We start from the raw sequence: 16186 nt of genomic DNA, 5'->3' as shown, positions 1-16186 counted from the left end.
CTCTCTCTCTCTCTCTCTCTCTCTCTCTCTCTCTCTCTCTCTCTCTCGGAGGCTTCCTGTAGCAAGCTTATAAAAGCAGAACTAGCTCAGGCTACTTGGCTGATGTTTCTAGACAGGCTCTGATACTGCAGAGTTGACTGACTTATTAGAAGGTGAGCTGACTGTGTGGCACTGTGTGTAGATGTCTGTGTGAAGCTCTGTAGTCTGGTTACCTCTGCCATTTTTCCTGTGGATTCCTCACTTTCCCAGGAAAACTTCTTGAAAAAGCTGTCTACACTCGCTTCATCTCTCTCACTCTCCTCTAACCCTTCTGAAGTCTGGCTTCTGGTCTCATCATCCAACTGAAACTGCTCTCTTCAAAGTTACCCATGGTTTCTCAGTTGCAAAATCTTATGGCCTGTATTTGATTCTCATCCTTGACCCCTGTTTAGTATCTGAAACTCTTGGTCACCTTTTCCTCCTGGATTCTCTCTCTTCTCTAGGTTTTCATGATACTGTTCTCTCCTGGTTTTTCTCATACCTGTCTGATTGTTTCTTTCTTCTCAGACTCCTTTGCTGATTCTCCAACCATATTGTGCCCCTTCACTGTGTGTATTCCCCCAGGCCTTATCCACTTCTCTTATCTCTACTCTCACTTGGTAACCTCATCAGCTCTGAACCGGATTTCTAACAGCTCAAACTCAACATATCCCAAACCAAAACTCATTACCTTCCCTAAAACCTTTCTTTTTCCCAAACTTTCCTGTCAAGGGTGCCTTTGGAACAAGACTTCTGTGTCCTCCTTGACTCCTTATTCTCACTCCTACTCCATATCCAAATCTTGGCATTTCTACATCTCCAATATGTCTCCCAATCTCCAATCACACCACCACCACCTTAATTTAGGCCCTTGTCACTTCTTACCTAGATTATTGGAATAATCTCCCATTTGGTCTCCCAACTTCAGGTCTCTCCTCCTCCAATCTGTCTTCATACAGCTGCCAAAGTGATATTTCTAAAGCACAGGTCTGACCCTATCACACACCTACTCCTACTCAATAAATTCCCATGGTTTCCCATTAATACTCTAGGATCAACTATAATCTATTCTGACCTTCAAATTTCTTTATACCCTGACTATTTCTACCTTTCCAGGATTAGAACATATTACTCCCTTCCATGCACTCTTTGATTCAATCACACTGGCCTATATGCTGTTGCACACACAATCTGTACCTGTGCAGTGACCCCCATAACTGGAAATGTACCTCCTCTTCCCATCCACCTCTTATAAGATCTGGCTCCTTCAAGACTTAACCCATGTTTTGTCAACTACCTGAATCCTTTCCTTTGCCTCCAGCTATTAGTGCTTTCCCCCAAAGCTTGCTTGCATATATTATATATACACTTGTCTCCCCATTAGACTATAAGTTACTTGAGGGAAGGGATACTCACTTTTGTGTTTGAATTTCCAGTACTTAGCACAGTACCTGGCCCAGTATAAGCACTTCATAAATGTTTACTGATTGACTCATTTCCCTGTGTTGTGTATATCCTTGGGGAGAATCTGTGCAGTGGGATTTGTACTATGAAGTATAGGAAGACTTAACCACAGCATGCACCAGAAGGCTGAGACAGCATTGACCCTTTGGCTGTTTCCTTGAAAATGCCTTTGAACTCCTCCTTATTCTCTAGCATGTAACTATGCCAGAACTTGTAGGATCTTGACAGATGCGTTTGGATTAAGATCCTTCTCCCTACCCCCCCAAAAAAACACAAAAAGTAATTTTTAGGATATTACAAATGCTATACTGAATTGGGTTACTGATCAGTCCGCCTAAGATTTGTCTCTGATACTGACACAGAGGAACATCAACTTCAAAAAGTTGGGAAAAGTTTAGGGAGTGCTCCTTTTTGCCCTCTGACTTACTCTGGATCGATGGAGTCATGTAAACCCTCCTTGACCCCATTTATTTTCAGCAAACAGTTTTTCAACTGTAAAAGCATCTTTTCAAATGTGTTTTAATTAAAACCGAATGCATCTGTAGACATGGCCTCAAACATGTGATTCAGTAAGGAAGAAAAGCAAGCCAAGAGATGGGGTTTTGTCCCTGAAAGCATGGAGGAGCCAAGGGAATTGCAACAGGGAAGGTATAATTTCCCCAGCTAATATTAAACGTGTTCACGGCATTCAGGGGAACTGCTGTCCTCCTGTTAGGAAGGGCTGTTGATCACATACAAACGGAAATTTACAATGACTGAGAACTCATTTTCACCCCTTCTCAAACAGTTAGTTTTACCTTCGATTCAACTCCTCTGCTTTTGGCTTTCCGTTCTAGTCCCTTTGGGGCCCTTGTCCTTGGGAAATCCAATCCTCCATTGCTTAAGTGGTGCCTGGTAACAAACTCCAATTAATGAAAAGAAGAAACCCAGCAACAAACACATCTGGAAAGATGCTCACTAAATAGCATTGGGGTGCGACTTAACAAGGCCCAGCCATGCTGCTTCAATGTGCACACTTTGATATTAGCCTAGGGGGAGACCAGAGACAAGATGAATTTCTTAGAACTCACAACACCCACGGTTTTGAATACTTAGGCATTTGTGTTCTCAACAGCTGCTTAAAAAAAAATTCCCAATTAAATGAAGGAGACCCCTGTCAATGTTGGGCCAGAATCAGCCCATAGTCATCCAATGCCTTGGGGAGGTGGAACCACTATTCCCTTTTGGGATTGGAATGTGTTTGCTCTGTAGCATACAGCATCATTTCCCATAAATGAAAGGCCCCTTCATGTATCGTCCATTTCCATGAGCGATGCAGTTCATATTTTAAACAGCATAACTGAGTTGGCCTTCTTTCTTCAGACTTTTTTTTTAGAACAATTGGGGTTAAGTAACTTGCTCAAGGTTACACAGCCAGTTATTTTGTGTGGGTGCCAAGTATCTGAGGCCGGAACCGATCCCGGGTCTCCTGACACTGGGGCCGGCGCTCTTACTCACTGCGCCACCTGGCCGCTCCATCTTTCTTCAGACTTGACTGTATGTGAGCCTATCCAATTTTTTTCTACCTCACAGGATTTTGAGCTTGGATTTGATTTGAGCTGGGATTAGCAATTTTAGCCTTTTTAACCCTTCAATTTGCAATAAGCCTGTTGCTTTAGTATCTATTTCCAAGGTGGTAATAATGAGAATATATAACTGTGCCATCACACAGAAAAGGTTATGGTGAATGATAAAGTAAATGGGAAATGGCTGGTCTAGAATATATGTGCCACACTGTGCATAATACCTCGATTTCTTCTGGGTTTCACATAAACTATAGCTGGTGATTCTTTTTGCAATGAGATCATGATTGATCCTTTATATGAATTTAGATATATTGGTTTGCTTAAAGTGAGGTAAACATATGGAGTAATCACGGTGGAGTTTGTCAGTCTATCAGCCTATACCTTCAAAAACTGATTCCTCGTGTACCACCCTTCCCTCTTTGCTGAAGGAGGGGGTGTGGTGGGAGGGAGAGGGATGGGTATTATTGTGAAGGGTATTATACCATCACACTTTGTTGATGGCTTGACTGAATTTTTCCCCCCACCTCTTTTTAACCCTTTTTTTGGTGTCTTGGATCCCTTTGGGCAGTGTCTGGTGGAATCTATGGATCCTCTTTTCAGAATAAGGTTCTTAGATGCGGAAAATAAAAGAGGATTATAAAGGAAAGTAATCTAGTTTTCAACTTTGTTAAGAAAACTTATTCTAAGAGATGGGGTGGGGAGGAAAGGAAAGGGATATATCAGAAATAATGAGAATATAAAAATAAAATACATCAATAAATTTTTTTTAAAATAATAACATCTATTTCTCTCTATGCCTTCCCACCTTTTATGTTTTCCTGAGAAATCTCAGAAAAAGGAGACAAACGACAAAAGGAGGCCTGAGTCCAAATCCCACCCATGTCACTTACTAGCTAAATGACCATGAGCAATTTTCTGGGATGATAATCCCTGCCTTACTAAGCTTCTAGAGATTGTGAGGAGTAAATTTCTAACATTCATTAGAAAGCACTTGAGGACCTAAAAAGGCCTTTGTAAATTTCAGGTGAATCAGAATGAATTAGTAACAGTGGAGGATTTCTTCATTAAATATGTATGTATATGTATGTATGTGTATGTGTGTATGTGTAATACATATGAACAAATCTACTGTTAATGACTCTAAAAAAGGGAGAGACTTTCAATGGTTTCTAATGTTCTTTTAAAATATTTTAAATACCAATGGCCATGGAAAAATATAAATATGAAAATACTGTGTATTTGCAGAAAAGAAGAAGGTCTGTATATGCTACAGAGAGCTGGTGATGTGCCCAGAGCACTAAGTTGACAAATGTTCAAAGCAAGGCAGACAAACAGGGGGAGCAGGGCAGGCCCAGCACTGTGTGGAACCCCAAGTGGGGCCCTGTGGGCATATCCCCAGCTCCGGAAATATCTAGTGGTGACAGTAAATTTTCCAATTAGCTTGTCTGCAGCAAAATGAGAACTTCTGTTCATGAATATGGGAAATTTGTTTTTCAAACTGAAAATAGAACCTCTTTCTTGCTGCCATATTCATTTCAGAGAACCACAGTATACAGGTTGTAAGCTACCACATCTTCTCCATCCCCAAGTCTTCTAAGACTTCACAGTACAAGTTAGCAAGTAAAAGTGTCTCTTATCCAAACATTGGGATACGGAGGACATGAAATAAAGTTGGTAGGGCCAATATTGCTAGTACTCATGCAGTAAAAATGCTCCATTTTTCTTCCACTGCACATTTGCTCAGACCTCAGGGACTCATTCTATCATGTTTGGTAGTGACTACCATACTCGTGTGGTCTTTTTAAGGATGGTAGGTAAGGTGCAGTTTTAGACTTAATGATTCCTGCCTAAGTGAATACTGCCTCGAGTAGCTTGCTCTCCAAGTCTCAACCTTGGTCAAAATGGCTCCTGGCAAGGAAGCCATAGCTAGAGAATATACTTGTTCCATAATCCTATGGCAAGTGTAGAAGTTAAGGTTCCTGGCTGGCTGTGCTTGTGCAAGAAAAGGCACCCTATATCAAGTAGTTGAAAGATTGGGCAATCTGCCAATGAAGAAAAATGGCCCTGAAGATGGGAACTGGTTGGACTCTGTGGTAGCTAGGGGCAAAAACAAATCATCCATCATTTAGAGATGGACTGTGAGATCTGGAAGATGGCTCTTGTAGAGAGGGTTCAGCCAGTGATTCTTCTGCTGTCATGTCTGAGGCCGGGAAAGCCTACTTTCAGATCTCTGGTCTCTGATTTGGGTTCAGAATAGCAAACAGAAGCCAGAGGACAGCTGGGAACTCTCCTCTCAAGTCACCTAAGCAAATGCATGTAGTGTACCGTGTGCTTCTGCTGTAAGTGACCATTAACTAGTGTTTTGGGAGGTGGGGAGAGGGGTGCAAGGGAAAACCCCCCACTATATTATACTCTGCTGGATCCCTTGCTACACCCTGGAGGCAGGTACAAGGGGAAAAAGCAAAGAAGGAGTCTTGACGAGAACTCAAGACAGAGGGACTGAGTTCATTTGTCAGCTTGCCATGGAGAAGTGTGACTCTAACAAGAGTTCGTCATTTTGAGACTCCCTCAGTCGATCACCTTGTGTCCCCTGTGTCCTAGCAAGATGACAGTGGGCATGCCTAACTTTTTGGGAAGGTGTCCCTCACATGCTTCTGAACAAACACGAATGCGCTGTAATCTCATCAAGCTGAACTGGGAGACTTATCACATTGTTAAGATATTGTTAAGAGTTAAGACCAGGGGCGGCCAGGTAGCACAGCGAGTAAGAGCACTGGCTCCAGTGTCGGGATGACCTGGAAATTGAATCCCGGGCTCAGACACTTAGCACCCACCCAGAAACACCTGGCCATGTAACCTTGAGCAAGTTACTTAACCCCCATAGCTTATAAAAAAAAAGAGTTAAGACCAACTCCCCCTACATAATTTTAAATAAATTGTCCTTTTTTAATTGTTGCTGTTCAGTCATTCAGTCATGTCCGACTTCATGACCCATGAACCATAGCATATTAATGCTATACATGTGGTTTTCTTAATAAAGATACTGGAGTGATTTGTCATTCCCTTTTCCAGTGGATTAAGGCAACAGGGTTAAGTGACTTGCCAGATTCACATAAGTGTCTGAGGCTGGATTTGAACTGAGGTCTTCCTGACTCCAGAGATAGTGCTCTATCCACTGAACCACCTACCTGTCTCTTTTTTTAATATTATAATGTATATCATGTGTTTAATATTGGTTGCTTATGGGAAGAGATTCTTATGTGGGAAAAATGGGCCCTGAGCATTAATTTGAGTAAATTCAAACCCAATGTAAGGGAAGCAAGAATAAAGTATAGAGCTGAGGCAGCCAACCACCTGTCTGATGTAGAAATGGACATTTATAGGCACTACCTGAATACCTCAAATGAAAGGAAACTTACTAACTATGGAAACAGCATATGCCTATTTAGCCAGTTGTGATTACTAGGAATTTGGTCTTTATATTGAGCTGAAACCTGATTTTCTGTCATTTTTATTCCTTGCTTCTGGTTCAGTCCTCTTGTGCAAATCAGAATGTCTTATTCCTTTTCATGTGATAGCCCTTCAAATATCTGAGGACTGTTGTAGGCAACAGTGGTATGAAAAGAGCACCGAATGGTTAAGTCAGAAAACCTGGATTCCAGTTTCATCTCTGTGACTTGCTGGGAGCATCTAACCTTGGACAAGTCAAACCACCTTTGGGGGATTCTTCTTAGAGAATCTCTAAGGTATATCCCAGCTCTAAATTCTTATAATATTTGTCCCTCCTGGCTCTCTCTCTTCAGGCTAAACTGTTTCAGCTCCATCAAAACGATCTGGTTTTTGATCCCCTCCCTATGCTGGCTGCCCTCTTGCATTTTAACTTCCCAGAATGCCTCATAAAATGTGGCCCTTAAAAGTATTCATAATGACTTTACTGAGCAGAGTAATTCAAGGCTATTTGTAATGGAACTATTCTGACTGAGGACATTCTAGGACATCCTGAATACATGCATTCATGCGGGCCGAGGCCAACACTGTCAGAAGAGAGAGAGAAGAGGCAAATATCTGAAATCCAGAGTCAAACTGCAAATGTACCCAAGACATATATAATAAGCAGAGCTCATAGTTTCCATTAGGGCGTCATTGGCCAGTTGGTTAATGTCTATTTCTGTTTGTCCTCTCCTGTTAGGATGCAGATAATATTGGAAAGCAAGAGAACCAACCTTGAGTAACAGTATCCTTCCTCATCACTGCTAACAATCTCATCACTGGAGGACGAAAATTCGGAGGCTTTTAAGAACAGTCTGATATTATCTCTTCCCCTAAAGAAGCCAGGAGTCTGTGGGAACAAGGAGAATCACTGAAGTTGCCCTTTGCTTCAGGATAGGAAAGACTGTACAGCCTTTAAAAATCCATTCAAAGTATTTCCCACTCAAATGTAAATTCCACCTCCCTGGACAGAGTCAATATTTGACCGGGGATGAAATACCCAAACATAAACATTAAAGCAAGTCTCCATGGCCCCAAGTGGAGGGAGCCATCACTGGTTCAGTCATTTTGTGCCTGGTGGTCCTTGCTAGAAAGAAAGACTGGCACAGGGCACTCAAGGCAGTCAAGCAGATGGGAAGCAATAGAACATCATGGAAGGAGAACTGGATAGAGGGCAGGATATTAGTCCCACCTTTGCTGCTAATTCACCAAGTGGGCAAGTCCCATCCCCACCTGGGCCTCAATTTCCTCCCTGTAAGATGAGAGGACTGGACTAAATGGCCTCTGAAGTCCCTTCCAGCTCTAGAGCTAGGATCCAATAGGTGACCCTGAGCAAGTTCCTTTCCCACCCCCTACACCCCGGGCCTCAGCTTTCCCTTCTGTAAAATGAAGGTACTGGACTAGAAGACCTTTGAAGTCCCTTCCAGCTCTAGAGCTAGGATACAATAGGTAACTTTGAGCAAGTCCTTCCTCCTCCCTGGGCTTCAGTTTCCTTTTCTGTAAAATGAAGGGGTAGGACTAGATTGTCTCCGAGGTCCTTTCCAACTCTAGAGCTCAGATCTAGTGTGTGACCTTGGGTCAATCACTTAACCTCTTGGGGCTTCAATTTCTCCATCTGTAAAATCAGAGTGTTAGACAAATGGCCTCTGAGATCCCATCCAACTCCAGATTTATTGTCCTGTGACCAGATGACTTCTAACTTTCCTTCAAGCCCTAGATCTAACGTGCCTTCCAACTGGTCTTTCTCACTGACGTGAATTATGATTTGTCTGGACTGACACAGCTAACTAGGTACTTTGGGCCAGGCCTTATGTGCAACCCCGTTTGACTTTCTGTTTGGCTCTCAGACAAAGTGAAGTCAAAACCTTCATCTGAGGTCCAAGGATGGCTGCCTCTCTTAGAGACTTCCCCTCTCTAGTTTTGCCACATTGCAGGTTGCATCCAGTGACATGAAGGGGATCCTTAATATGTCAAAAAAAAAGTTCTCCAAAAAAATTCCCTTTAGGTTGAAAAATAAATTATATGCCCCACTGCACTTTCTGGGCTCAGGAGAGGTTGTTGCAAAAACAAACCAAAAATAATAGGATGTCCCAACTCTCCAAAGATCGGGTAACCTTGGATTTATAGAAGGAAAGGTCCCTTTAATGGTTTGTAAGTATCTAACTTCTTCTACTCTAGTCTTTGAGGTTAACCTAGGAAGTATCTGAGGGTTGGCTTCTAATAACAAAGTGATCTATCTTTACCCACAAATATTTTCTATTGAACAGAAGAACATGGAAAGCAAAACAAAATGAAGGGCTGAGATAAGATCATCTTTTAGGTTCTTTCCGGCTCTAACCTTGGATGGGCTTATGAAGTCTTTTTTTCCATTTCAGCTTTAATTGTAAATCTTTCATTTCCCAGGGTAACCTAGCAATAAGTAATCTTTCTTAAAGAATTTATGTTCCTTGGATAAACAAGGTTCTTTCATTGCTGCCTGCTGCCAGGGAGGTGGCAGTATGGTACAGTAGGGAGGGAAAGTCTCTGCTCTGCTCCTTAGCAGCTGTGTGATCTCAAACAAGCCACAATCTCTCTGGGTCTCAGTTTCCTCTTTTGAAAAAAAAAGTGAGGTTAATACCTTTTTCATAGGGCTGTGATGGGGAAGGGGGATTCAATTTATATTTCTTCATTACACTTAATATGGTGTCTGGCGTGCAGTAGAGATTAATGAATGCTGGGGGAATCTATTGATCGTTTGGCCCCAGAGGGCACTACTAGAAGAAAAGGGGGGGGAGAGTGAGAGAAATAGACTTCAACTCAATGAAAGGAAGAGCTTTCTAACAATTTGAGCTGCTTCCTTGGGATCTGGTAAGTTAGCTCCATACTGCTGGAAGTTTTCAAGTGAAGGCTGGATAACCACTTGTTGGGATTACATAGAGGGGATTCCTGTTTAAGTGGCTTTGGGTGGCCCTTTCCACTCTGAGGTGTCAGTGATTCATAGCATCATAGAATTTTGAGTAGGGAAAGAGCATCTGCTCCAACTTGATCATTTTACAGATGAGGAAACCGAGGTCCAGAGAGAAGGATTTAGACAAAGTCACACAGCAAGAAAGCAGGAAAGTCAGGATTCAAATCCTGACTTCATCTCTTTCTTTGACACTATGCTGCTTCCCTTGCTGTGAAGTTTCACTGACGATCATAAATCTAGAGCTGGAAGAGAGCTAAGAAGCCATCAAGTTCACCCGTCTTACTTAATGGAGGAGGAAACTGAGTCCCAGGGAGGTTAAGTGAATTGCTCAGGGTTATATAAGCAGTGTCATAATGTGAGGCTGGCCAGTCCAACTCCTTTATTGGACAGAGGAGGAAAGTGAGACCTACTTCAAGAAGTGAAGTGGTTGGTTCAAGGTGACTTTGTATCTTCAAAGGTTATGTCAGTGGAGTGGAAAGTACAGGCCTGGAGATGGACTACACCTCTCCTAGACACCGAAGAGTGCTCACTACTAGATTAGCTACAGAGCAATGCACTTTTTTAGCCATGGCCACTCATGACATCCCCTCTCCTAAATTATAGGGGTGGGGCTATAATCTGGGTTGGCAGATGGAGTAAACAGGACAATGAAATCACAAACCATAATGGTAATGACAATGAATAAAAATCAATCAAGAAGCATAGGAAATTGGGGGATGGGGTATTCAGTATGTTTGCTATCTTCGGGTGGGGGGTAGGGGAGAGGTAAGGGAAAAATTTGTAACTCAAAGTCTTATGGAAATGAATGTTGAAAACAATAAATAAATACATTTACAAAATGCCAAAAAAGCAGCATAGGAAAAGAAAACTTACTATGATTTGGACTGGTGGAGGGCCACTTTCACCATTTTTGTATAGTGGCTCCAAGGTCCTGGTCAGGGGAAGTTCAGGTCTGGAAGATCCTGTGGATTGCCCAAAATAGAATTAGTGACAGCACTGATACCAATTTCCTTTGCTCCCATTCAACATCCCGAAAGCATCCCTATGGGACGAGTGTTCCTTTGATTCCCTCTGAAAAGCACTCAGGACACATCACCAGGCTAAGTTCTCAGGGCTGGCAGTAACAGTAAACCGCTCTGCAATGACTAATTTCTGCTGCCTGGGAAGGTAAGTGTGCAGGTCCTCTCTCAGACCACTGAGCAGGAAGAAAGAGAGGGAGCCAATAAAGTCTTCTAACTTTTGCCTCTCCCCACTCCCAAGAAATCCCAAGCACCTGACACAACCCAGAAATAATTGTTGCTAAGTAGGTAAGAAGAAATACCTAACCTAGGATGATTGGATGCCTTATTTTAGCTGGGAGAGTTCCAATTTTAGACAGTCTGTACCTGGTCTCCTTATGCACAAACAAGTGAATGCTTTACTGTGGTTTTATGAACTATCATGATACAAGATAAATTGCCCCTCAGAGGTGTCCAGTTCTTTGTCATGCAGCACAGATTTAGCTGTGGGAAAGCTGCTTTCTAGCCTAACAGGCATCAGGTTGCTTTGCAGCAGGAAAATGGAGATTTGGAGAACATGTGGGGCTGAGAGGGCCTCCTAAGTTTGGGTTTCCTGGTGCTGCAGGTCTTCCTCTCACCATCATCTACTATCCTAGTGAAGAAGGGCTTAGTAGGATTGGGGCAAGGAGCAAATTTCTTGTGTATTCCCTCCCCAATCTGGTGTGCCCCAGGTTGAACCTGCACTGGTGAAAAGAACTATAAAATGGGAAAGGAAAAAAAAGGAAATCATCATGCAGGTGATAAGCTGTATTGGAGACAGGACAATTTATGCAAAATAGAACCTCACTTTATGCTACAAGCCAAGACCTGAAAAATACTTATGAAAAGGCACATTTTGGAAAATGAATCATTTTTACCATACTCTTACATTCTACTTTTATAACTGTTTTAAGTTAATTTCTGATCTTTCCTCAAAGGTCAGGGGCTTCTAAAATTTCTAAGGTACTTTCTGCCCCCTGTCAAATTGTTAATAATAATAACAATGACAACAACGGCTAGAATTTATTTAGGACTTTAAGGTTTGCAAAGTATTTTATGTGTTAACTCATCTGATGGAACAGGTAGATGCTATTATTATCCCTACTTTAGAGATGAGGAAACTGAGGCAAACAGAGGTTATGTCCAAGGTCACACAGCTAATGTCTGAAGTTGAATATGAACTCAAGTTTTCCTGACTCCAGGGCAGCTGGGGGCGCCATCGTGCACAGAGTGTTGGCCCCAGAGTCAGGAAGACTCCTCTTTCTGAGTTCAAATTTAGACTCAGATGCTTACTAGCTGTGTGACCCTGGACAAGTCACTTCACCCTGTTTGCCTCAGTTTCCTCATCTATAAAATGAGCTTGAAAATGAAATGACAAACAGTAACTCTGCCAAAAATAAAACAAAACAAACTCAAATGGGGTCATGAAGAGTCGGACATTTCTGAAACAACAGAATAACTTCCTGACTCCCTTGTGCTACCCTAGCTCCCTTAGAATGAGCTGCCAAGAACCACCCCCCCACACACACACACTTCTTTGCACATGCCACCTCCTTTTATGCATGGAGAACTAGCAATTTAAAAGATGCAAGGGGGCATTTTTTTCAGATGATCTTTTTTCCTTATAATCTTGAATCTATGACAGGAATTTCTGCTTTGTAAATTTCTGCTCTAGTTTTTTCGTAAAGTGGGGCCCACCTGTTGTTAAACCCTCAACGAGAACGAGGTTTAAAGTCTATTGAGAGCCTTGTATCTCCTCTTCTACTTGGAAAAGAGGTCAAGCAGCGGCCAGGGTAGGCCCCTGGTGCATTTGGATTTTGAAAATGAATAGCACACCCCTTTTGCTGTTGTTTTGCAGTCTTAGAATAGAGTGCTTGGAAATCTGTGGCCAGATGCCCACTTTGCTGCCCCAAAGTGCAGGTGGTTTGCAGAGGGGCCAGTTTCCAACAAATCCATCCCCTCCTCAGTCGGGTAGTTTGAGGCTCCTGGATTGCATGCTGCCCCTTTGTCCTCTGCTGGGAACAGCTCATTTTCCCCCAAGTCCCTCGGTGTGGCCTCAGCCCAAGGAAGAGGTTTGGGTTAGTGCCTGAGGTTGGAAGGCAAATTTGTAGCAAGTTTCTCTGATTTCCTGCACGAGGAAGCATGCAGTCCCAGGGGAAGCTCCTGGTCTATGAAACCCACAGAATTCAGGAGAGAGGCAAGGAATTATCCAGTCTGTCCACACCCACAGACACAGCCAGCAGCTAATATGGCATTTTCCTTTGCATCCTTCCCTCTCAGCCTAGTTTTTCCTCTGCACTTTCCTACCACCTTTGGGCACTGGGGGAAAGCATGGAGGGTAGAACTGAATTATACTCAGAATTTACTCTAGAAAGAGTTGCCTATGGTCATTTGAACTCCCTGCTAGAAAGTGCCTCCCAGCTGTGCTGGAAAAAGGAGGAAAGGAAGGAGATCCAAGATGTGGTATGTGCTTGTATATGTGGGGGGAGGTTGCACTTGCAGTATGACCTTGACCTTGGGTGGTAGGGGTTGCTAATTTGGGTTTTGACTCCAGAGACAAAACCTATACCCTGAAAGAGTGATCACACTCCCTAATAGTGGTTACATGTATAGCAAATAAAAACAAAACTTTAGTGGGGCAGGTATTTGCACTGATTTGCTTAGTAGAAGGATAACATGTCTGGATGGAACTTAGCATCCCGGGGTATCTTATTTTACAAAACAAATAAGGATAATGGAGAATGGATCACAAACTTATGGGCCTAGAACAGGAGTTCCGAACCTGGGGTTCATGAACTTGATATATAGGCAGATAGCTGTATTTCAATGTAATTGGTTTCCTTTTTAATCTTAATGTAATTTAGTTATTACATTTACAAGCATGATTCTGAGAAGGGAGAATTGGCTTCACCAGATTGACTGTCCAAAGGATCCATGAATCAAAAAGAACTCCTTGTCCCTTGATTAGAACTCCTTGTCTAGAAATAGAACGCACCTCTGAAGCCATCTATCAAGAGGAAAATGAGGCCCAGGAAAAGGAAGTAACTTGCCCAGGGTCACATGGAAAAGAAGTAGTAGAAGTGGGGTTTGAACTCAAGGTCATCTGATATGGTCTTTCTATTGGATCATACTGTCTTCCTTAGGTTCTGAAAAGTTTTGATTAAACAAAATAGTCTAAATTTAATTTGATCTTAAATTCAATAAAGAGATTTACTATTTAAAGCAATGTTATTGTCTTCAGTGAATCCTTATAAATCATACATATATATGTATATATGACATATGTACTTTTTGTAATGAGAATCTTTACCTATAAATTTAGGATGTCTAGATCTCAACAATTCTCTTAACAGTTTCTTTTGTAATATTCCCTTTAGTTATGGCGGTCTATTATTTGATGCATATATTCAGATCATTATTTATCTGTTACTTTGGAAATGTATATTTATGTATGTACATATGTGTGTGTATACGCATATATTTAATGTGAGGCTTGACTCTTTTTTCCTTATTTTGGAATAATTAAAAAGCCACATAAAATATATTTAGTACATTAACTTTGGGACTGGATCAGACTCTATTGTTCCCTCAAGTTATCTTTCCTTATCTTTCATCCTTTCCATAGCCAATACCTATGAAACACCTAGAAAATGCTTTCTTGACTCTGCTTTCTCTCATCCCACTCACTTCTCAGTCTCCTGAGATCTAGTTTCTATCCCTACCACTCTATTAGAACTGTTCTCTCCAAAAGCACAAGCTGATCTTTTGGCCTTCTCTCAATTCTCATTTTCATCGATGTCTCTGCAATCAGTGTCTGATACTGTTGACCACATCTTCTTTTGGGAAATTCTCTCTTTGAGTTTTTGTGACTTTTATCTCTTTTGGTTCTCATACCTTCTTTGGTCACCATCCATATCTCACTTTACTCTGGATATACCCCAGGGTTCTGTCCTGGGCTCTCTTCTCTTTGACTTTTATACTCTAATTGTGACATCATCAACTTCCATGGGTTGAAAATCATTTCTATGCAAATGGCTCCCAGATTTATACACCCAGCCTTCATCTTTCTTCCAAACTCTAATTCTACATATTCAACTGCTTTCTCGGCCTCATCACTGGGATGTATTATAGGCATCATAAACTCAACAGAGGATTCACAAACCAACAGAAGTCATCTTTTTTCCCCCTTTTCTTGACTCTCACTTCCTGTCCAGGGCAACACCATTCCTCCAGTCATGGAAGTTCTACAGCCTGGGAGTTATCCCTGACTCTCCTCTCTCACATATTCCACATATCTAACAAGTTGCCAAGTTTTTGTTGATTCTGTCTCCACACTAGCTCTCAAATTTCTCCACTCAGATCATAGCAACAACACTAATTCAGGACCTCATCTCCTGTCGCCTAGACTATTTTGACAACCTTCTAATTGGTTTCCCCTGGAGAGGGATCTTTCCATAAAGCTGCAAAAGTGATATTTATAAAGCACAGACCTGTCCATGTCACTCCCTGCTTTAAAACTTTCAGTGGCTCCCTATTGACTCTAACTTGTTGTTCAGTCATATCTGACTCTTTGTGACCCCATTTGGGGTTTTCTTGGCAGAGATACTAGAGTGGTTTGCCATTTCCTTCTCCAGCTCATTTTACTGAGGCAAACAGGGTGAAGTGACTTGCCCAGGGTCACACAGCTAGTCAGTGTCTGAGGTCAGATTTGAACTTAGGTCTTCCTGACTCCAGGACAGGCACTCCATCCACTGCAGTGCCACCTAGCTTCCACATTGACTCTGAGATTAAATATCAATTCCTATTTGCCATTTAAAGCCCTTCATTTGGTTCTGATTTATCTTTCCAGATTGATTAAGAAGTATATCCCTTGGGGGCGGCTAGGTGGCGCAGTGAGTAAAACGCCGGCCCTGGAGTCAGGAGGACCTGATTTTGGTTCTGCCTGAGACACTTAACACCCACACAAAAATACTAGCCGTGTAACCTTGGGCAAGTTACTTAACCCCAATTGCCCTCCAAAAGGCAAAAAAAAAGATACTTAATACTCCTCACATATTTTACATTCCAACAATACAAGTCTACTAGCTGTTCTCTGTGTACAACATTCCATTTCTAGTCTCCATGCCTTTGCAGAGACTGTGCCCACGTCTAGAATGCTGTCTTTCCTCACCTTTACCTCTTGGAATCAAGAGATCCCTTAAAGGCCAACCTCAAGCATCATCTCCTACATAAGGCAGCTAGGTGGCACTCTAGACTCGGAATCAGGAAGATTGGAATTCAAATCTGGTATGACACAGTGGTAGTATGACCCTGGACAAGTCACTTAAACCCTGTCTGCCTCAGTTTCTTCATTTTTTATAATAGGGATAGCCCTACTCCACAGGGTTATTGTGAGGTCAAATGAAATATTTGTAAAGAATTTTGCAAACCTTAAAGTGCTATTATTAATTTATTTATTGTATATATATTTTATATTTACTTATCTATGTTCATCTTTGAGGACAGGGATTTGTTCTCTTCCCAGCACCTAACAGAGTGCCTGGCACACAGGCGCTTAATTACTAAATTAACCTGAAGTAGACATTTGTCTTTGTAATTCATCTGGACTATGTGAACAAATCCCACAGTCATGGGCACATCCCTCAATCCTTCTCTTTGGCATTGTA

At 41.9% G+C, this 16186-nt stretch overlaps 1 protein-coding gene across 2 annotated transcripts in view; it reads right to left on the bottom strand.

Moving 5' to 3' along the window:
* The window catches only part of LOC138176686 (mitogen-activated protein kinase kinase kinase kinase 4-like), a 228437-nt gene that overhangs the window by 46030 nt on the left and 166221 nt on the right, over window positions 1-16186 (bottom strand). For both annotated transcript variants that reach the window (XM_069107490.1, XM_069107491.1), the window contains exons 18-20: window positions 10357-10445; window positions 7271-7386; window positions 2280-2373 (exon numbers count right to left, since the gene is read on the bottom strand). In XM_069107490.1, the coding sequence (XP_068963591.1) occupies window positions 2280-2373; window positions 7271-7386; window positions 10357-10445 (299 nt within the window). The remainder of the gene's footprint in view (window positions 1-2279; window positions 2374-7270; window positions 7387-10356; window positions 10446-16186) is intronic.

This window comes from Petaurus breviceps, unplaced genomic scaffold (assembly GCF_028583685.1).
Source record: "Petaurus breviceps papuanus isolate PSGF00001 unplaced genomic scaffold, PetGlider_PUasm1.0 90133, whole genome shotgun sequence".
Classification (NCBI taxonomy): Eukaryota; Metazoa; Chordata; class Mammalia; order Diprotodontia; family Petauridae; genus Petaurus; species Petaurus breviceps.
Note: the sequence above shows the minus strand (reverse complement) of the source record. Positions and strands in the feature narration are given on the sequence as shown.